The 21,018-nt window shown below is 40.1% G+C and overlaps 3 protein-coding genes and 1 long non-coding RNA gene across 4 annotated transcripts in view; 1 reads left to right on the top strand and 3 right to left on the bottom strand.

Moving 5' to 3' along the window:
• Positions 1 to 3,223: 3,223 nt before the first annotated feature.
• Positions 3,224 to 6,513, bottom strand: gpr61l (G protein-coupled receptor 61-like). The gene is made up of 2 exons (XM_038697791.1): positions 6,145 to 6,513; positions 3,224 to 5,253 (listed from the first exon to the last, which is right to left on the bottom strand). Exon 2 carries the CDS (start codon positions 5,196 to 5,198, stop codon positions 3,915 to 3,917), a length of 1,284 nt encoding a protein of 427 aa, XP_038553719.1. The 5' UTR covers positions 5,199 to 5,253; positions 6,145 to 6,513; the 3' UTR covers positions 3,224 to 3,914.
• A 1,073-nt stretch (positions 6,514 to 7,586) lies between these two features.
• Positions 7,587 to 11,934, bottom strand: parp3 (poly (ADP-ribose) polymerase family, member 3). The gene is made up of 11 exons (XM_038697258.1): positions 11,785 to 11,934; positions 11,332 to 11,535; positions 11,079 to 11,204; positions 10,810 to 10,989; positions 10,563 to 10,701; positions 9,855 to 10,078; positions 9,603 to 9,758; positions 9,394 to 9,480; positions 9,135 to 9,312; positions 8,876 to 9,019; positions 7,587 to 8,578 (listed from the first exon to the last, which is right to left on the bottom strand). The coding sequence occupies exons 2-11, from the start codon at positions 11,515 to 11,517 to the stop codon at positions 8,409 to 8,411; spliced, it is 1,590 nt and encodes a 529-aa protein (XP_038553186.1). The 5' UTR covers positions 11,518 to 11,535; positions 11,785 to 11,934; the 3' UTR covers positions 7,587 to 8,408.
• Positions 11,935 to 11,984: 50 nt separating this feature from the next.
• Positions 11,985 to 19,403, top strand: LOC119886479. Its single transcript, XR_005441490.1, has 5 exons — positions 11,985 to 12,050; positions 12,157 to 12,185; positions 13,057 to 13,128; positions 15,151 to 15,255; positions 19,342 to 19,403. It is a non-coding gene; the product is annotated as an uncharacterized LOC119886479 (long non-coding RNA).
• The window catches only part of grm2a (glutamate receptor, metabotropic 2a), a 29,390-nt gene continuing 22,786 nt past the window's right edge, over positions 14,415 to 21,018 (bottom strand). The window contains exons 4-6 of the mRNA XM_038697256.1: positions 19,072 to 20,135; positions 15,060 to 15,237; positions 14,415 to 14,583 (exon numbers count right to left, since the gene is read on the bottom strand). Coding sequence (XP_038553184.1) covers positions 14,510 to 14,583; positions 15,060 to 15,237; positions 19,072 to 20,135 — 1,316 coding nt within the window. The 3' untranslated portion in view covers positions 14,415 to 14,509. The remainder of the gene's footprint in view (positions 14,584 to 15,059; positions 15,238 to 19,071; positions 20,136 to 21,018) is intronic.

Consider the following 21,018-nt stretch of genomic DNA (forward strand, 5'->3'; position numbering starts at 1 on the left):
CCTTGCTTCTTGTTGAGGAATGCCAATATTGGCTTTTAAATGCTTGTGTTCAGTGACATTTTCCATGTGACACATTACATGGAAAGTCTCATTTAGACCTGCATGTGAAATGTCCAATGGTCTTAGCTAATAGCATTAAATCCACTCATCTTCCTCCTTACATATTAAAGCAGTGATGATGATCAGTGGTCAGTATTTTGACACTACATATCTCCTCCTCCTTGCAGCATTGGTCCATTATGACTTCTCTGCCAAGAGCTGTCCTCCCAACTGCCCATCCAAGCTGGAATTCTGCTCCCCCGCTGACAGTCTCTGTCCTGACTACAGTAACTGACTGTAGTCCCACTCATGTGTTAGTGTCGAGCGTGGCACCTATCACACATACTGCCTATGTGTGGTCTGTGCACACTTTTCACCTCATCATTATCTAGTGCAGATTGTATAACTTGCAGTTTGTAAACTGTAGACAGTTTGCAGCAAAACTTAAACCTAGACTCTTCACAGTTCTCTCAGGAACTAATTGCTCTACAGAGCATGGGGCTGCAGGCTTTCATGCATTCATTTCATGCAAACCACTCAGTGTACTAAATACCTCTCAGTAGATTGGTCCCATGGTTGCTGCTCATGATACGTGTCAAACTGTCCACATGCACCTAGCGTAAGTAAATATAAATGTGTTGACCCTCCCCCCTCTGTGTGTGTACCGTTGCCTTCAAGTGCCATCAGATACAGAGCACACAGCAGACAAAATTTACTGAAAGGATAGCCCGCTGAGATGTAACATCTCATTTTCATACATGATTCTTACATTCAGTATTACCACCTTTGAAAAGTTGATATGAACTTGTTAGCAACCAGATGCTTATTTACACATCCAGCAGATACGCAGCAACATTATCAATTATTTGGAGTCGTGTGTCTGGCCACTTGATGAATGTAAGTCTATTTATTCACTCTCCTTTTAGCTCGGTTTTGCTCTCACCAGGCAGTATATTTTTGTAAAACTTGGAAAAACATAAGTAATGCACTAGGGAAAAAGCACAGATTTATCTTGCTCATACAGTAGTAATATACTTTAGGGAAAACAACATTGTTATATTCTTTCTTTCTTTCTTTCTTTCACAGCACACACATCTGTCAGCTTTCTTCTTGTCACAGACTTCCAAACGAAGCGGAGGAGGGGAATTCATTGGTATATAGCACACTCTGTTGGCCATGTTGTGTCTTAGTAGTTTTTAAAAAATAAATCCTCATTGTTTACCACTTATGGTTGAATCTGCTTCGTTTTCCACTCAAACATGCCCAAATAGCTATTTCTCTACACACTATTTGTGTGTCTGTGTGTGTGTAAACCATTGTGATTAAGGTGATTGAAGAGCCCTCAATATTGTGTTGTGATTGTGTGATTGCGGTCTGTGAATCCTCTACTTAACAGATGCAAATTTAGTTATGCTACATCTGGCTCATCTCCTGGTTTGTAAAATAATCATTTTAATCAAAAATTCTATCATAAATTGAATGAGACACATATCACAGTAAAACAGCTCATGTTGCCAATTTAGGCAATAAAGGCAACACAAAAGTACCACACCAAAATTAAAAACATCAAGTGTGCTTTATCCCATGGCTGCTGTCTGGCAGGGCTTCTTTAACCAACAGAAGACTAATGTAGAGTGCACTGATTTGTAGTGGTGGTTTGGCGAAATAAAAAACTTGAAATGTAATGAAAAGTAATGATGGCGATGTTACCTGTCTTGTGTAAGCAATACCGTGTATAAATCCCTGGACATCTGTACTTAAATGTCCAGACAAAGAGTAAAGGCGCACAGATCATAAATGCCAGCAACACAAATCCCAAAGCAAATTCTTTTGTGAAACTAACAAGACAGAAAGAAAGAAAGAAAGAAAGAAAAATTAAATACAACAGACACACACTGCATTTTCCACTTACCCACACACAACTTGATTAGATTTGAGGAGCGAAATCAAAGTGCCAAGCTCAAACAGTCACACCTGTCCTTCCAGATGTTTCTGGAACAACATGCTCGTGCCTGTCTAATCTTTTTAGTAAAAAATAATGTCTGAATTCAGACTGAAAATACAGAGCTGTGAATACCATGAATGGTGATGTGATGGAGAGTTATTCAGATGTCCTTCAGACAGATATCATGTTCATCCAGATTGTGTCCTAATTTGTGTTCACTGATGTTTAGCTTTACAAATACTGTATCAAGATCCTGTTGATGTTTTGCGCCATTTTTTTAATCATTGTATGGACACAAGGGTTCATGAAATTCAAATCTCGACGTGCACGTTGTAGATTTTTTTTTTTACTCTATATTGTCAACAGCAGTCTTAAAATATAAGATACCAGATAAATCACGTAAAATTTGCCTTGCTGGTCTTGCTATTTAATGGCTTGACATTTGTGAAGAGAAAATTAAATTAGACAAAGGGAGAATGAGTATAAAGAGAGAAACAGACTGATATAAAACAATGATAATAATACTAATATCCGTACATTTGTATGGATAAACAAGTCTCATAGCAGCACCCCTATCCTCCTGGGAAGAGAGCTAATGCTGTATTCACCTCAAAGTATTAAATACACACCCACAGTTTAGGAGTGGTGTTTGCCGTTATTTGCCTTAACGACACTGTTCTTTTTTTATTCGTCTTGTCTGCTGTTTGTGAAAGACTAATACAAACAGAGGAGGCCATAAAATAGCACTTTGTTACCACTCTCAGAGCATTATCAATGCCAGTAATGATTTCCATTGTAAATTCACTATCTCCGCCTCACTGTACCCATGTCACTATTATAGCAGTCCATATTCACAGGGACTGGTGCTACCTTACCCTCAACCTCAATTCATGTGTTAATGATCCTCCATCTTAACTTATAGGTCTCGTGTAGTCAGTCTGCAATTCTGCCTGAAAAGACATTTCTTTTCAGGCATGAGCCAGAATTTTTAGACTCGAAACAGGATTTAAAGCGGGAGCATACATCCAGCTGAAAGGTCCTCATTGCTATGTGAGTCACAGGCTTACTCAATTTCCATGACGACATGGGCGTATGACATTCACCATCTATCAGCATATCTGTTGCACACAGGAACTCTGAGGTATTGTCCCTCTGATTGATGAGCACTCCTCACACTGCGGAGGCCACTGTGTTAGTGCTGAAGCGATCATGTAATGATATGTGGGAGTCACACTATGCTGCTGTTTATCAAGTTGTTTCTTAGATATGCTGTAAAGGACCACAACAGTTACATCCAAAACTTTACAAAGTTCAACAGAGTCGGTCACCATTTGAATATACATATTGTTACTGACACTAATAATACATGTGGAACCAACTCATATTCATATTTAATACAAATTGTTCCTAATTAAACACAAGAAAAATATCCATCCAATCATGACCTTGTTATTGTAGTTACACTCCAGATTTTCACATTTATAAACATATAAAACATTTCTACAAACATCACTGAAACCAATTGTAATATGAATGGAAAATATGCACAGGGGAACAGTTATTACAATTTCAATAGTTCATGTTACAGTACAGCCATAGCACCTTGACCTAAAATGAGAAAGCCTACCTGAATTAGACAATAAAAGGCACTGGGCATTTCGGGTGTATTTAAAGGATAGGTTCACATTTTTTCAAGTCTGTCCCCCAACGCTTACATTAAAATTGCTTTAAGAATTGGTCTCTTTGTGACCAGAATGGAAGAATTACAGAAAACAATAATCCATCCAGTGTACATATGGGCATGTCAGTAGCCTTGTTTTAAGATAGACTTCCAGTGTGAACTTATCCGTTAAGAAAGAAATATCCGCTAAATATAAAAAACTTGGCCTCGGTGTTAACACTGTAGTCCTTAACTCATGCTGGTCAGTGCCTAAGCATGCTCCTCGGGTATTTGCCCAGGGATCTTTATCCCCTGGTCTGTAGTGTTTTTGGGACAGGAGTTGGACAGGGTTTCAGCTGTACTGCTGGTTCTCTGGATGAACTGGAGAAAGTTCTCCTGAAGGGAGCCCTCGTGGCTGGATGCCCCAAACTCCGCCGGCTGCGTGAAGCAGCAGCGTCGAAACTTTACCAGCTCTTCTCTGATCTGCCTGTTCAATAGGCCATAGAAGAATGGGTTAACTGCAAAGGAGGAGTAGGCCAGCCAGGTGACTGTTTCCTCTAAGTCCCCGGGGCTCTGCATGGAGCCAGTCAGAGACATTTGCAGGTGGAAGATGAAGTAGGGCAACCAACAAACCAAGAACTGGCCCACAATGAATACCAAGGTGATGGCAGCCTTGCCGCCACTGAAGGCCCTCTCTGGAGATAGTCTTTGAGGCAGAGTGCGGGTAGTGGTGATCATGGTGGTCTGGCTGTTGATGGAGTCCGAGCGATTCTTAGCAGGGCTCGCATTTGCCCACGTTGGCACAGCAGGGACTTGCTGCAGGGCTGCAGAACGAGCTACCTTGTACACGGCACAGTAAACAGCAAAGATAATCACTGCAGGAACTAGGAAACAGACCACACTGAAGAGCACAGCAAACACGCTTCTGAGACGACTGTGACTCGCATGGAGAGAGCAGTGAGCTGCAGCAATGGAGCTCTGATGTCCGTAAGCTGGCCATCCAAAGAGCGTGACCGAAGCTAAAATGACTGACTTAACCCAGATTAGGAGCATGACGCCAATAGCGAGGTTGATGGTCATCTTGACTTCATAACGCATGGGGTGTACGATATAAAAGTAACGCTCCACACTGATGGCTGTGATGGTGAGAATGGACAGACAGATGAGGAAAACATTGAGAAAGATGTAAACCTGACACTCCAGAACAGTAAACACCACGGTGCCAAAGAAGGGTGAGCTGGAAATGATACCCAAAGGCATGAGGAGGATGGCACACAGCAGGTCCACTGCACAAAGGTGACACACAAAAGCGAACCTCTTCAGGTGAGGAGCACGAGCAATGGCCACCATCACACCAGTGTTGGCCAATAAAGCAATGAGGTTAAGGGTCACCATGCAGAACAACCCAAACAGGTCTTTGATCTGTGACTGGGAGCTTGTGACGACGCCCACATTGGCAGGAACCGTAGGATCGGGCTGGTATAGTGCAGTGGTGAGATTTGTCACTGAGTGATTTGGCACAGAGACTATCATGGGACCGGTCTTGTCGGCCATTATTCATTCACAACTTCCTCCATTTGTATGTCAGATGTCTTCATATGTGGATATCCTGCATTGAAAAGACAGAAAACACTTACTGCTAAAAATTTTGAAGGCAGTTCAGACATTTTATGGGCATTTGTCTGTCATTTCCTGTAGATATAGTATGTTGTTTCCTCTACCTCTATCTAACATAGTTGAATACTGATGCAGGGCGTTGTCTAATTATTTAATATCTTATATTGCAATTCAATTTCTGCTGACTACTGTTTTCAAATTGGAAACGTAAACTGCTTACATCTTTTAAGCTTAAACAGATCAACATACACAAAGATACTTTGGAATAGTTAGCCTTGTTTATGTAAAATCAGTATTAGCCTTCTGGAGGGCTATTCTACATTGTTGTTAAAGATAAGAGTTGTGAGGACAATAAGCAATGACAAGCTTCAATATTCTGAGCTGCTGGTTATGGTTTTCCAGAGTGCATTTGTTTAAGGTCCAACCAACAGTCCAATGTATTTGATTAACATTCAATCTGTGAATTCTCTTTTCAGACACTCTCAAATGTTCCTTCTGTCAAAGTGCCAGGCACTGGCAAGTTGAAAGGCAATCAAAGCTTTCATCTGCTCCATCTCTGAACACTCAACCTATGCAGTTTCACAACAGAGATGTTTACCACTTTGCTTTGGGTACACTTTGGCACAGTGTGTTCCAGCAGGGAGTAAATTGGTAAAGTTAAATCAATTCAAATCAAGGTTTCCCCCCATTGAAGTCTATCTAGTGAAGTAGTTGTGAAAAATTGTATCTGACATGAATTCTCTCTGCAGTATGCAATGATGTGTGCAATGGTATATAAACATAACACAAATACTTTAAATATATATAAATATCATCATATCTCATCATTTTGTGTGGTGAAATATGTTAAATTTTATCTATAACAAATATAGCACTTACTTACCCATGATCCACTCTGTGTTTGTGTGGTTTGTTCAGTTCAAACCAAACAGATTAACCAAGTGTCTGACTTGACACTCCTGTTGAAATGCCATGTATGTTTATACAGGCTCAAACCAGAGGAAGCCCCACTTTATTATTTATTTTTCTTCCAAAAAAGTAAAATAATCAGTCATCCAACTGAAAATCCATCTTACAAAGTCCAAGGTTTTGTTCTTCTTTGGCTCCAGAGGTCCAGCCTTATCACACGTACATATCTCCAATTAAAGAAGTGCTGATCACTGATTCCATGAGCATTTTAGATGGTAAATGATGCTTCCTCTCTCATTCCTGTCCTGTGCATGGCAGTGACTGTCACACATTGTATTGTGTGTAATTGTGTTCTCTTTTTTTTTTTTTTGCTTTCAAATAGACACACACTCCACTGTCCCACTTCCAGCACCCAGTCTCCCCTGGGTCCTAATTTCCACTGACTTAAAGGGGAAACACGTTTACCCCATAGGTTTACCCTGATGAAGCCAGTTCTGGAACTTGCATAAGTAGTATCATTTATTGAAATCAGAGGCAACTTTAAGATTTCTAGAGAATGGAACTGCTTCCTTCCTGACAATTAGGGATCAACTGTTGTAGTCACAAAAATGCTCTACAACAAAATGCATGCTATTTTACATCTATAGAGGTGACTGTTTTTTACACTCCAATTACCTTCCATAGCAGCATATTAAAGAGCCATCATCTTCATACGACTACATCCTACACCCTAGCTGAATAGTTTTGTCCATATTAAATATGTCTTAGTGTGGAAGTATGAAAGGTAACAGTATACATTTCATCCACACCAAAAGGTCTTCATCTGGCTTAATTGACCAAATATGTTTATATGTCCTGGCCTGTAATTGGAGGTAATTAGTGTCAAAACATTTTTAGAACCAAAATTAACTTAAAAGTCACGGGGTTTTTTTGTTGTTTTTTTTTTTTTTTACAGATTTTCACAGTAATCAAATATGTAGTGTAGTGTAAATATTTCCAAGTGCTTTAATTACATTTTGACTTCTCTCCAGGTGGGTCAGAGACCAGGATTATTATCTCAACACAAAGTAACACAAAATGATGGATATCAAGAACATGATTATTTTATAATATGCATTACAAACTTGCTACACAGTGTGTAAATCTAAAAATATTGAATCAATCCGTTTAGCCTGACATTAGATAAATAACACTATTCATTTTATTTACTTTGATCACACACCATCATCACCATCTCCGTCTAGATAACTGCCATATACACAACTAATAATGCGACATAGTGAAAATGACCTGCATCAAAAACATTATTGTTAAAAAAATAAAAAATAAAGACTACCATAGAAACTAGTATAATACTAAAGTATGGAGATCAAAGTCTTCGAGTTCAACATCCACAAAGAAAAACACTACAACACCTTAGAGGGGCACTTCAGTTTATTAACCAATTATTGGTTCAAGTAATGTCTTGCAGAGGCAATTACATTTGAAAGGGAGTTGCTCATTACTGACACCATATGGTGGCATTTGTAATATAGCTAAAAGTACTGGGCAAGACATTTGCCCAATCTATTCTTAACTTACATCTTGCATTACTTTGCACTGCAGAAGTACTTTCAGACTCCTTCTCAACAGCTCAACAAAATATAAGATTTATAACAGACATTAAATGTTAGCCATAAATTGCATTTTAACCTGTAAACATATCAGTGCATAGAGTGTCATGTTTACATCTGCTCTACTATACAACTTCATTCAAAATGCCTATATAACTGCAAAGGCATACAGTACATTCCTCCTACATATCAAAGATATTTTCTCTCTGAGGGACAGGTTTATATTAGCATTACCGCTTGAATTAAATAATGCAGTATGTAAAACTGGGAAACAAACAGAAAACAGGGTGTTGTTTGTAAACAAAACAGTGCAAACATTTAGAGACATTTTAGATATGTAAAAATCAAGAAATGAAAAAGGTAATCTTTTTGTAAGAGTAAAGTAAATACAATGTCAGTATGTGTCATATCGGAAGTGCAGTCTTCCAGTTTTACAGTGTGCAAAATATAAGGCACATAGAAGAATTAATAATTTGTGCATCATGGTAGGAACATCTGCACAATAAAGACAATAGATTTATTACTAGAGGCAAACAGCATAGCCAAGCTTTTTAGGAAGCCCCTTATACAGAGGGAATGAGGAACTTTTCAAAGGACCTGCTTCTTTCCTTGAGTTGACTTGGTGCTACATGATCAGCTCCAGCAGGTACCGAAGGCGACACTGGCTCTCTTTGTAGATGAGATATTCACTGTTGCCGAAGAAGCTATCTGAGAACTGAGGCTGAGCTATGGGCTCACCCTGAGGCACAGCAACCATCTTGCCCTCCAGGGTGATGAAGGTGTCCTCAGAGGGATCTGAAAATACAGACATTAACAACTTTACCAAACAAATCCTGCTGCATGATATCATTTAACACAGTGGCTCTCAAATGCTCTTATTTCTTTCAATATTAGGGTAACTAGAAATGAGAGTAAAATTTTTATTGAAACAACACGATCTTGAACATAGACCTTGTGTTGCTTTTTTTCGCATTTGTGTCTCTGGAGTTAGTGTTGTACAAATTAAAAAAAAAAAAACTTTGCCCAAACTGAGTTTTTGGACACCAAAGTGTCCCACAGTGAACTTGAGAGCAAGTTGAAGGAGCACTGTACCTGGCTCCACTGATCCTCGTGCCACCACACTATCATAGCCTGCAGGAGGGTTTTTCAAGGAACAGTCGTCTTTGGTGATGATGTATTCTTTGCCAAGGGCTACCTCACTCAGAAACATCACTCCCCTATTTTTAGAGGTGCGCACTACAAAAATACATGGCAGAAAAAAATTTGACTTTTTAAACACCATATTATCATTATTAATGCAATCAATTTCCTTATTATCTTCTTCAATGCCTGTGTTTTCATACAGCCTCACCATAACATGCAGACTTGCTGTTTTCAGATGCGAAATAAATACCGGAACCAACACGTCCTCCTGAATGGGGCATTATCCTCAGGCCGCTCTTTAGGATAGCAGCCACCACTGCTATGTTTGTACCATGCCACAACAGACGGCGGTTCTCCAGACTATCATTCTCGCTAAACCGCTCTCCCTGCAATATGCAACACATACATTAGGTCACAGGACTTCAGTCTGCTGTATCACATTAAACAAGACTGACTGTAGTTCCTACCTCCATCTCTCGATCAACTTCCCAAACATTGACAATGTTTGGTTTACAATAGCCACCTGAAGTCGCTTTCAAGTATTTTTCTATGATCTTAAAATGCAAAAAAAACCCAAAGTAAATATTTGTTGACAAGAGGACACCATCAGTGGATAATGTGAGATCAGTCAGTGCTTTGTATTTACTGAACGTTATTATCACTTATGACACAGTACCTTGAATATTTCTGTATCCTTGTCCATTAGAGTCAGCCTGCATTTAAGAGACTTATAGTCCTGGTCTAGAGGGTGAGGAACTGTCTCGATCATCTCTTCCTGAGCCTTTTCAGTCTCTGACTTCAGAGTCTGGGCAAGCTCGATGTCAGCCAGCACCTTTACAGAGCATGTAAAAGGAGAGCGACTTCAGGACTAATAAAATATCATAGAAAGGCCGCTCATTCCAACATATAATCAGGAAATAAATCTCACCATAAGCATCTCTTTCTTCTTCTCCACAATCTCTTTGCTGTTGATGGTTGGCGGTCTGTTACGGCCGAAGTTGTGTGGGACTGTGGTAAAGAACTTTGAGGAAAGTTCTTCCAGGCGTGCTTTTCCACTTCTTTGGTTCATAGCTCCCTCAATCTCCTCCAACACTTCAAACCCCTTTGCAATCTGCATCTTACTGAGTTTGCCCAAAGGCATCTTTTTGATGTCTGTATATCACACACACACACACACAAATCCCAACCAGACAGGTTGTTTGTATGTTTTCCTTGTTTCCTCTAAGAAAAGGTATGTCACGTTGTGTATTTTAAGGTGCAAAGTGTTACTTACTTACAAAAAAGAAAATACCTTGGAATAACAATGGCCTTGTTAGCCAACTCCAAGACACTGATCAAATACTGTATGTTCAAAATACTGAGATAAGTGTTGCGTAAACTCCAACCTTTGGTCAATCATTTACATGTGACATTCTGCACTCTTTGATATTGATCTTGAAGTTTTTCACATTTCTAAGCACTACTTTAAGTCAAGCTAAATATACAGAGTCTCAGAGATTTTCAATTTAGCCGCCCAATTTAGAGCAACAGGCGATCTGGCCAAACGGACATGTTACAGAACAGGTATTAAAGTACACTGAGCCTTTACAGTCTGCTTGAACCTGTTATACCTGTTGGTAAATGGAGACACACCCACCTAGGTTCATACATTCCATCGCCTCTTTGAACATGTCATTGCTGAAAATTAACTCGATGAGGCTCTTTGTAGCCTTCTCAAGGGTGCAAGGTAGAACTTTTTTAGTGACGATGTCAGTCTTTCCGTCGACAATGTCCACCTGCAACATTAAAAAGTACAGCCAGTGAGATCTGGCTAGGGTTGACACTGAATTTCAAACATTTCAAACATTTCAAACATGGATAGTGGTAACTGACATTTACATTACCTTGACCTCAGCATCCTGCTCTCCATCCACCTCAATCAGGGTGTACTTCCCAGGGTGGGAGACAAAATTTGACCGCTCGCACCAGTTGTTCTTTGTCTTGTCCTTAAACTTTTTCTCAAAGTCCTTGACAGCACGCTCAAGGTTATCAAAGGGGTTGAGTTTGCTTTGTCCTGCTTCCCCCTGAATTTAGATTGGAGAAGAGGCAATCAGGGGCAATTTGCTCTATATAACTAATTTAACACACTAAATCTGTTGCAGGGCACACTTACCACTCTACCCCATCTGTTCCATGAATAGTATTTGTTGTCTGCTTTAATAACTTGAATGAGATAAAACTTATTATTGTTATGTCCAATGTTTGTCTGGTTGAGCATGCAGTCGTAGTCATCGTATACCTGGTGGAGACAACACAGAACATTTTTCAAAATTATTATTCTCTTTAAATATGACAGCATAAAATTCAGTATTTGAGTGAAGTTATACTGCGCAGATGTCTTGTGTTACATACAGCATATTTCTCACCTCCCCACAGGCTGACAGTCTGCAGTGCTCATCCACCTTCCTGTTCCCTTTCACCTGTGGCCCTGCAGCCAGAAGGGCCTCTTTTGCAGAGGTGAAGGCATCCTTGACCTTTGGTGGCTCGGGCTCTACTTTCACCTTCTTGCCAACTGCTTTGGCAGCAGAAGCAGATCGTCTCTTTGGTGCCATGACCAAGGCAGGAAAACCCTGCACAGAAACTTTCCATGTTGGTCATTTGGACGTGATGCCTGGGCAAGCTCAGACATGCCAACACTAGCCACCGGCTAACCCTGACTGTCCAGCAAAACAAATTACTTTCCCATATACGTAAGCTACGTCAGCTAACCTGCTGTATTCTGCCATAACTAATAGCAACTGACCAACCATTTGCAGTTTGGATGTGTGTTGGAGGGCCTCTGCCCTCCACAGTTTTTTCCAAAGACGACCTGAACTCACCTTTAACCTTAAATGGTCTTAATGGTCAGGCTGGGAAAGAGGACAGGAGACGGTCAGACACAGGGTCTCCTCGCTGCTGAAGCTGTCCCCGGGCTGGCTGGAGGGTGCAGTCTGACTTACAGACGGCAAGTTTACATCCACGTTACAGTGAGGTGAAGAGGCGGAGCTCAGCTACTCTGTTGTCCTCTTCTTCCAAGCCTCGTTGTCAAGAGTTTCGGCGACGGAACTGGAGAGCTAACGGCTACACCGCCACCTAGCTTGCTCCGGTATGTATTGTTCTCTGTTTTCTATGCCTCTGAAAGCCTTCAAAACAGAAATAATGCGAGTTAACGTTAATTTAAAGTCCGATCTAATCTCCCTTCACCCTTGCAGATGCAGTGTTTTCCTTTACAAATGTTAAGGTAACATATCTTCTGTTATAACGTTACATTTATTCATTTAGCTGACGCTTTTATCCAAAGCGACTTACAATTGCTATACATGTCAGAGGTCGCAGGCCTCTGGAGCAACTAGGGGTTAAGTGTCTTGCTCAGAGACACAATGGTGGATGGGTCACAGTGGGGGATTGAACCCGGGTCCCTTACACCAAAGGTATGTATCTTATCCATCGCGCCATCGCCAATAAACATCTGTAACGTTAAGTTTACTGTTCACAGAAAATGTATGCTTTGTTATTTTAAAGGATAAGCTAAAACATTTTAAAATAATAGCAAACTATAAAAAAGTCGAGTTATTTTTAAAAACTGTTATTTGTCAACGTTGGATGGAGAGCCCTTAAATTAACCCTTAAATTCCCTGATTTAGCTACTGACATCAACTTGTCCCAGTTCAGATCATTTTTTTAAATTAACAGTAAACTCAAATGAGATTTGGAGATCAGGGTTGCTAGGGAGCGCAGTAACAAAACCAGAAGAGCTTGCTGTAATTTTGTCTATTTATGATATTAAAACAAGTATAACTTATTGTAAATTCCAAAGGGAAAGACAAAGGAAAACAATATTCCATGACCTGCCTATCTTCTCTTCTTCTCTTATGCTAAATTCACAAAAGCATCAGAGAAGACAACTCAGAAGTGTGATGTAGAGTAAGTGCACAGCTGGGTAGTGTGTGTCTTGTGTTTGTGTTTAAAGGTGGTAAATATTTTTAGCTCTTATATAAAAAGGTTGACTTAGAAAGGACTTATTAATATTACTTGTATACATATTAGTAAAAGTTATTATAGGTGGCGTTGTTAGCACCATTTCCCATTGCAGTCTCCTGTATGTTAATTAGATACACTGTGGATTTGTTGGATGAGGATGACTCTCAGCAACTGAGTTTACCAGAGCTGCTGCAATCACCCAGGTAATACTGTAAGAGAAGTGTCTTCTCATAATTATGTTTCTATATGTTTAGTTCACTATTCTTTAACCTTTAGATACATATTGACACTTTGTTGTTATAGTCACTGCAAGGACACATGCTTATATAGACATTTATATAATAACAGTAATTTGATGAGGGCCACTGAGCAGATCTAATAAAGTAAGATGATTTTCTGTGTCCGCTTCCTCAATATGCAAATACTTTATTTACAGCAAGCCCCAGGGCTGCTTACATGTTGCATTGTGCAAGAGTAGATCACACCATTTGGACACAAGATGGCAGTGTTTAATCACTCTATGGGTCTGTTTTCCAAAACATCTGCCTCACGCTCACAGGGGTAGTACTGACTGCTGTGTGTATTCCCAGGACAGCTTTGGTGGATTTTATCCCTTATCAGCAGATGATGATATTTGTGCTGGTAATTTCCATGTACAGACTGTTTGGTCATGGCAGATGGTGTAGATTAAAGCTGATAAATAATAGACAGCTCATATTTCAAACCCAGACCGAGTTCATCATCATATATTTTAAATAGTCAGGGAACTTGACTATATCTGAATTACACTTCTTCCACAGGAGTCTTACATTTATTCAAGGATTTAAGGCTGTGTCTCAGGAGGTTGAGCAGGACGTCCATTCGTTGCAGGGTTGATGGTTTGAGCCCCGGCTCCTACTGTCCACATGTTGAAGTGAGCAAGATGCTCAACCCAAGACTGCTGGATCAGTGTCTCACGTAGCAGCTCTGTCACCATCAACAAATGATGTGAATGGGTGTAAAGTGTTTTGTCCAATAAGGTTAAAAAGCACTATAAATGTGCAGTTAATTTAGCATATTATAGATATTAGGCAGTAGGCAAATACACAAATGTAGCAATGTTGCAGATTTGTGCAAGTCACTACGACTACAAAGTTTATTCCATTAAAGCATTTTTGCAAATACTATCCTCTGAAATGTGCATCTCATGATGAAGTGATAGACTATAAGTCATTTTGGCATTAATAAAAAACACATTTTATTTACATAAATTACAAGAAAGCACAAACTGGTTCACCAAAATCTACATTAAAAACGTCTTGTATATGTTACATTTAACAGATTTACTATAATTTACTCCATCATTGCAAGTAGAATCTTAAAAAAAAACAAGGTCTATATGCGACTTTATTGGCATCTCATTTAAAATCGCTACGAGTCAAAGAACAAAATAAAATAATCGGGACATTGTACTCACAGCACTTTGAGGACAACAAAGTCAGGACGATCGTCTGTGTGACCTCTTTAATATCTGAGACACCTGATTCAGGACTATTGATTATATAACTCTGTTTACAATGCTTGGCAAAGGAACTCGGCTAATCTTCACAAGGAGGACGTTGTGGAGTCCACCACCTCTCGTCCGTTACACACTGTTGGAACAACATTGGAGGCTGATGCTGCAAAACATAAAAATAAAAAATAAACTCCAACTTCTTTTGGATTACGCAAACAGTACAGATGTAGCACGTAACATATGGCACATGACCCTGCCATTCCTTTTCCACAGTATAGCTACCAAAGCCCAGAGGACCGCGTGCTTGCAGATGAATTAGCAGAATGATAAACAAGTAATGGAATCTGATGATATGTGGTTATGTGTGTAGAAACAATAGTGGGCGCCCTCACTCCTCCAATTACTGATTTATAAAAATGACGAAGAGGTCCTGTATTTTATATAGTGGAAATTTTCCAATTTTTTGTATAATGGAAGAAAAGAACACTTTTTAGTTTGCCTGAAGGTAAAGAGAATACAACAGCCAGTGTTAGAGGTATAGCCTCGCTTAGTGATAAAGTAGTTAAGAATAATGTTACAGTTCAGTAGAGTTATGATGTATTCCTGTGTACAGTGATGTTGTTGCATATCAGGTGGTACCTTGAGAGAAACTGGAGCCTGGGCCTGTGGTGACGCTGAAGCGTGTGGTGGCCACTCTGAGAGTGCTGACATTCTTCTGTGGCTGGAACAGGATGATGTGAACCTTGGGAGAGAAGAGGCAGCCCAACACCACAGACCCACTCAGACTGACGGAGATGCACATGGTGGTGGTCTGCACCTGGAAGAGGAAAGACAGGTGAGAAATTCACTCTTACAAAACAAAACCATGGTTTGCTTATAGGTAGGTCAAGCCCTTACACCTGCATCTACTGTGTATTTTACAGATATTACTCGGTGATGCTCGATGATTTGAGTTTATTTTCATGTAACAGAAAAGTAAACTTGAAATTTTCAATGACATTGTTTTTGGTATGAATTTATTTTTGTTTTTTGGTATTATTAACTGTTTGTTACTCTATAGTGCTGATATGGCTCTGAGGAAAAGGTTAAAAACAACCAAAAACTGTTAAATTAACTCTACTCATGTGAAAGAATATTTGTTTTAACAAGAAAGAAGCTAGATAATAAATTCCAAATCAAAGCAATGTGCAACAGATGAGGAAGGAGGAAGCTGGGACTGCTAAAGAGAGGTGTTAAGCGATCTGTTTATTTGCTTGTCAATCAACTGCTTAATCCTCGCTTCCCTTTTCCCCCTCACCCCGCTCACATCTTGCTACGTGTCATCGATCTTCATTACCAATCTCCTCGCAGGTTTCTTTTTGTTTTTTCTACCTGAATAACAGGATATAGCCCGGCATCATGTGGTGTGTGGCAGGTGCATCCCATTTTCACAAGGCACAGCAGGTGTCTGTCATCACCCTGAATGCTAATGCTGTTATTAAAATAATGTCGGCACCAAGTATTGCGCTGTGCACACACTGTTCTGCAACAAAGATAACAAGATAATAGCAAATACATGGCATCCGTTTGCTTAGGCAGGGATGTAACTGACACAAAGTCAGTTAACCCAATTTTTATTTACGGAACGGTTTAAACGTTTTACATAAATGTTTATCAGCTTCTTACTCACTTACAACGCCTAGCTACTCATTTCTGTAATAGTATTGATCAAATGATATTAAATAAGATAAAGATAGGAACTAATTGATACAGATATGATTAGAAAATGATTTGATATTAAAGTATGTGATATATATGTTTGCAACATAGTGGTCACTGAAAGGTCATAGTGTAACACATAATGTGAAATAACTACATCCCAGAAATCATCTCTGTATCTTGAGATGTATTGAGGGTCGCCATGTGCAATGAACAACAAAATTAAGATTCACCTCATGCCACCTCTGAAATACAGTACACACACTGATTTGATCAGGTCCTCGGTTGAGATGTAAATTGTTAAAAAAAAAAAAAAAATCCATCATTATCATATTTCTCTATCGTATATCTGACCTGCATATTTGGACACATGGAATAAAGATAACTCAGGTGACAGTCTCTACATAATAATCAGAGCAATACTGACATGCACAGAGGCTACTTACTGCAGAAATAGTAAAACCAGGGCCATGACTTCATAGGAATGACCTGTTAAGTGGTTTTAATAATTCACAAGATGTTGCTTTGGAAGAGCAGAGGACAGGGAATCTGCCTTTGCAGTAATATATTTTTTCTGCTCAAGTGTGGAGAACTGGATGTAGAGCATGGCTACTACGATTTCTGCTCATCTCTGTTCGCAGTTGTTGTTTGTTTTTTTTGCTGTGTTTGGCCTTTGAAGGTATTGTTTTATTTCCCAAATACAGCACTGCTGCATCAAACATAAATAATCTCTGCTGTTTTCAGGTAGCTTTATTCCTCCAGAGAATGTCCTTTTATTTGGCTTTGTGCTGTACATTTATTGAAAAGCTTTATTGGATCAACCAGCCACAAGCCAGTCTTGGTATAGGCTGGCATGCATGCTGAATTGACAAAAGATCTTGTTAATCTCTTCAGTTTTTTTTACCGTAATTAGCCATAAAATATGAGTTAGATTACTGAGCATTTATTGTAAAATATATTTTTATTATATGAAAAGGAATTCCATACCTGATCCCCACATTTTGATCAGCTATCTATAGAGTGTACCGCTGTAATTGTATTTCCTCCACTAATGCTGCGTTGCCGGATTGATTCCTGTATTTCCTCTAAGGGCTGTACATAGAGAAGTACTTCCTGAGAGCTGATACTCGCACTATATCCAGTTTGTGTGAGACAACACCATCAATGGGCTCTGTAGCAATCTAGAGCCAAAAATATTATGTTAAAGGAGATTAAAAAAGGTTAAGAAAGGTTGGTCTTGAAAGGATCTGTTTATGTGATGGGCAGCAGATGTAGGCAATACTTTGCAGATGTAGTCTTTCAGTACTGTCTTCAGTGTTTTCATAGACGTGCTGTGACTTTTGACTGCAGTGGCTGTTTAATCAGTTGTGTGTGCTGCTGAGATGAGATGGCCAGCACTTGCATTTGAGGAAAGCCCTGTCCCCCAGGGCGAGTAGAACATCTTCAATATTTCATCTGATAATCAAATGTGTTATTCATGGCTCAGTAGATTTCATGACAGACCACAATCATGTATTTGTTATTCAGCTGGAGATTTGCATCAGGCTGTGGCAACGCTTTCAGTGGCAGTGTAAAACTAAGAGAACACTAGTAATATGTCCCTGCCTGTAAAAAAACAAGAGACTCTGTGCCAACCAAGTTGCTTCAGTAATTATTCATCGGTCAAAGGGGCGTTTTGCGTCTGTCTGATGAGCCCGTTCTGGCTGTGAATTGCTCACGTTGCCTGGAGGGCCTGCAGGGAGGGTTCCTCTGAGCCTCACTGAGGTCCCAGGACAGAGGGCACAGCTGGGACTCAGCATCCCAGTCTTTCACGCTCCATTCCACACAGCTACGCACAGAGACACACAGGGACATTCAGCTCTCTTTAAGCCCTTGTGGTCTTGCCCGTCTTTGCTGTGTTTCTGCAGAGGCGGCTGTGTCAGGGGATTCCGCTATTTCTCCCTTCTGCCTCTCTCTCTGTGTTGAGATCCCAAAAGAATCAAACCCCACGACTCAGGCCACCCTTTTCTCTGAAGTTCAGTCTAGTGAACAGTATGTTTGTGTGTCTGCAGATGACCATCAGCATTCATTCAGCACACAGGGTCAGAAACTGAACATATTGCTATCTGTCTATCTATCTATCTATCTATCATTTTATTCTTCAAATGGACTGTGTGCCTGACTCAGTGTCAGTGGTCTCAGTAGAGACATTGTTGTAGATGGAGTAGTTTAAAACCTTCTTTTTCCAGGGTTAGGTTTAGTTGTGTGGAAATTGCTGGGGCTGGAGGGATAAAATGACTTCCTGCTGTAAGCTTTCATTTTAGGGGTGATGTGAAGGAGCTGCAGTGTCTTCCCTCCATTTCACTTGTTCATTTTAACCAAGCATAGACTGTTTATGTGTCTTTTGTTCCTAGAAAACCTAGAAACAAATGACTGACAAAACACGTAAGTTATACCACCACTAGAATTGGGGTTTTGTTGTGCAAAGGCTAAGATATTTGGCAGCCTGTTACACTTCTCCATGACTTGAGCATACATATTTTATAATTTACTTTAACTTCATTAATATTTAAACTTCAAAGGTAAAATAAGGCTGCTACTTGTCTTGGAGAGCACCTGACTAGTTTGCAGCTAATTATGAAGATTTGAAGCAATACACTAATAAAGAATATATATTCCTAAAAGCCATGGGCAACACAGACACAGCTGACTGTTGAATCAGTACTAGCTGACAGTTTGTGATTTCATGCATATAAAATCCAAATTCAACCCCAGTAGAAGGATTATCTGCTAGGATGTATTCTGCTCAGATTAGGATCCTAAAGCCATCTGAACAAATAATTTAATACAAATCATTACTACAGCATTCATTTAGGAAAGACATTTCATTGATATGAGAAACGTGTGTAGTGATTATTTTACAGGATTACATGTGCACACTTGTACGTATGCATGTATAACCTACGTAACTCACCCTGTAGTCACTGGCAGTAACGTAGAAAATAGGCTGGAAAGCCAGCCAGATGATGCAGGTGGTGTACATGGTGAACCCGATGAACTTGGCCTCGTTAAAGTTCTCGGGGCATTTGCGGGTCTTGAAGGCATAGACCGTGCAGAGGATAATGAGGATGCAGTTGTAGGTTAGAGACAAGAGCATGCTGGAGTCCTTGCTGTTACACTTAAGAGTGACCACGTCTCTCCTCTCTGGGCTCACTTCCTTTCTCACCCCTGGGGTCTCCACCAGCAGCCAGACCACCACCACTACCAGCTGGCAGGAGATCAGAGCACCACAGATGGCAACCTGGGAGGCCGGGCTGATAAATCGAGGCCGCTGCGCTCCGTCCTTCACCCCGCTGAAGATCCGAGCGATGCGATTGGTCTTGGTTAGGAGGGCTGAGTAGCACACAGCAAAGGAGGTGCCTAGGCCGAGCCGGCGCAGTGTACAAACTGCCGTGGATGGTTTGGCAATGTAGATGAAGGTGATGCTATAACACATCAACACTCCCAGCAGAAGAATATAGGAGAGCTCACGTCCACTGGCCTTCACCACGGGTGTCTCATTGTGTTTCAGGAAGAGACCAATGACGAAGAGCGTACACATCATCCCTAGACAGGAAATGGTGACGGGTCCAATGGCCCAGGCATCTTCCCAGCGGATGTATTCCTCAGGCAGGTCATAACAGCCAGACAGGTTGGCCAGGGGCCACTGTCCAAAGCTGCAGTCAGCACAGGTGAACTCATCCTGCAAATACTGGTAGGACTGACAGGGGATACAGATCCAGCAGCACACATCTCCAGGCTGCATACTTTTCACCTCGTTCTTCTTGCAGGGGTCACTACACTGAGAGGTTGGCGCAACCAGGCCAGCCCAGGGGATAAGGCTGGTGTTCAGGGTCAGGCTCTGAGCCCAATAGCCGACCTTACGGTAGACATAGTGTCCGCCTTCTTTGTGGTAGTGGAAAATGTTATAACGGCCAAGGCTGTCCCCGAAGGCATCAAAGCGGACTACATTCTCTGTGTCTGGTGGACGAAATGGCGCTGAAGGTGAAAAGAAAACAAGAGGGTGTTAGAAAAGAGTATAAGGGGGCCATCGTATGGCAAATACAGCAACAAAATTGTCAAAGTGAAAGCAAAGCATAAATATCAACATTTGTTTATTAAACATGTCACAGTTGGACAGTTTTGGAGCAACAAGACCTGAACTTACATCTTCTCTAGAACAACGTCATATTAAATTAATCTCTTTGCTTATTTATGTGTGTTTGTTCACATTTTATTTGTCTAGCAGTATAGACTGAGCAGTGACTGACGGGACACAGGTGCATTTTGTCAATTTACATGATCGAAGCCACAGCTTGAGTTCCTGGATTGAACACTGGAATGGGAACAGGTGGCACATTATATATAATAATGTTGCATTTTCCTTATAAAGTTTCTTTTAGAAATCAGCTATCATTATCAAGTTTAAATTGACTTCAGTAGAAGTAGCAGCACAAGATTTCTGCATACAGGTCAGAAAATAGTGCACTAAGGGTTGCAACTAACGATTATTTTCATTATCGATTAAACTGCAGATTATTTTTCTTTAACTGATTAATAATTTAGTCCATAATGTTTTGGAAAATAGTTTAAAGAATGACTGAAGTGATTAGTTGATTATTAAAATACGGTAGCTGCCATTCATTTTTTTGTGGCTCAACTAATTGAATAATCGACTTATTGTTTTTCATTTAATTGTAAAACATGTAATGATTTCCTAAGTGTGAATATTATATTAAACAGCCATTATCTTATATATTATAGAGTATTAGAATTCCTTGTTATGTAGCACTTTACATGTTGTCTATTATATCTAATGATATTATGTAAAGTTAGTGGTCCACCTGTTTCTGTGTGTTTTCTCCTGAGGGTGTTGTGATGC

The sequence above is a fragment of the Micropterus salmoides genome, unplaced genomic scaffold (genome assembly GCF_014851395.1).
Source record: "Micropterus salmoides isolate LMB-PRFRI ecotype aquatic unplaced genomic scaffold, ASM1485139v1 Ms_hic_scaffold_4, whole genome shotgun sequence".
NCBI lineage: Eukaryota > Metazoa > Chordata > Actinopteri > Centrarchiformes > Centrarchidae > Micropterus > Micropterus salmoides.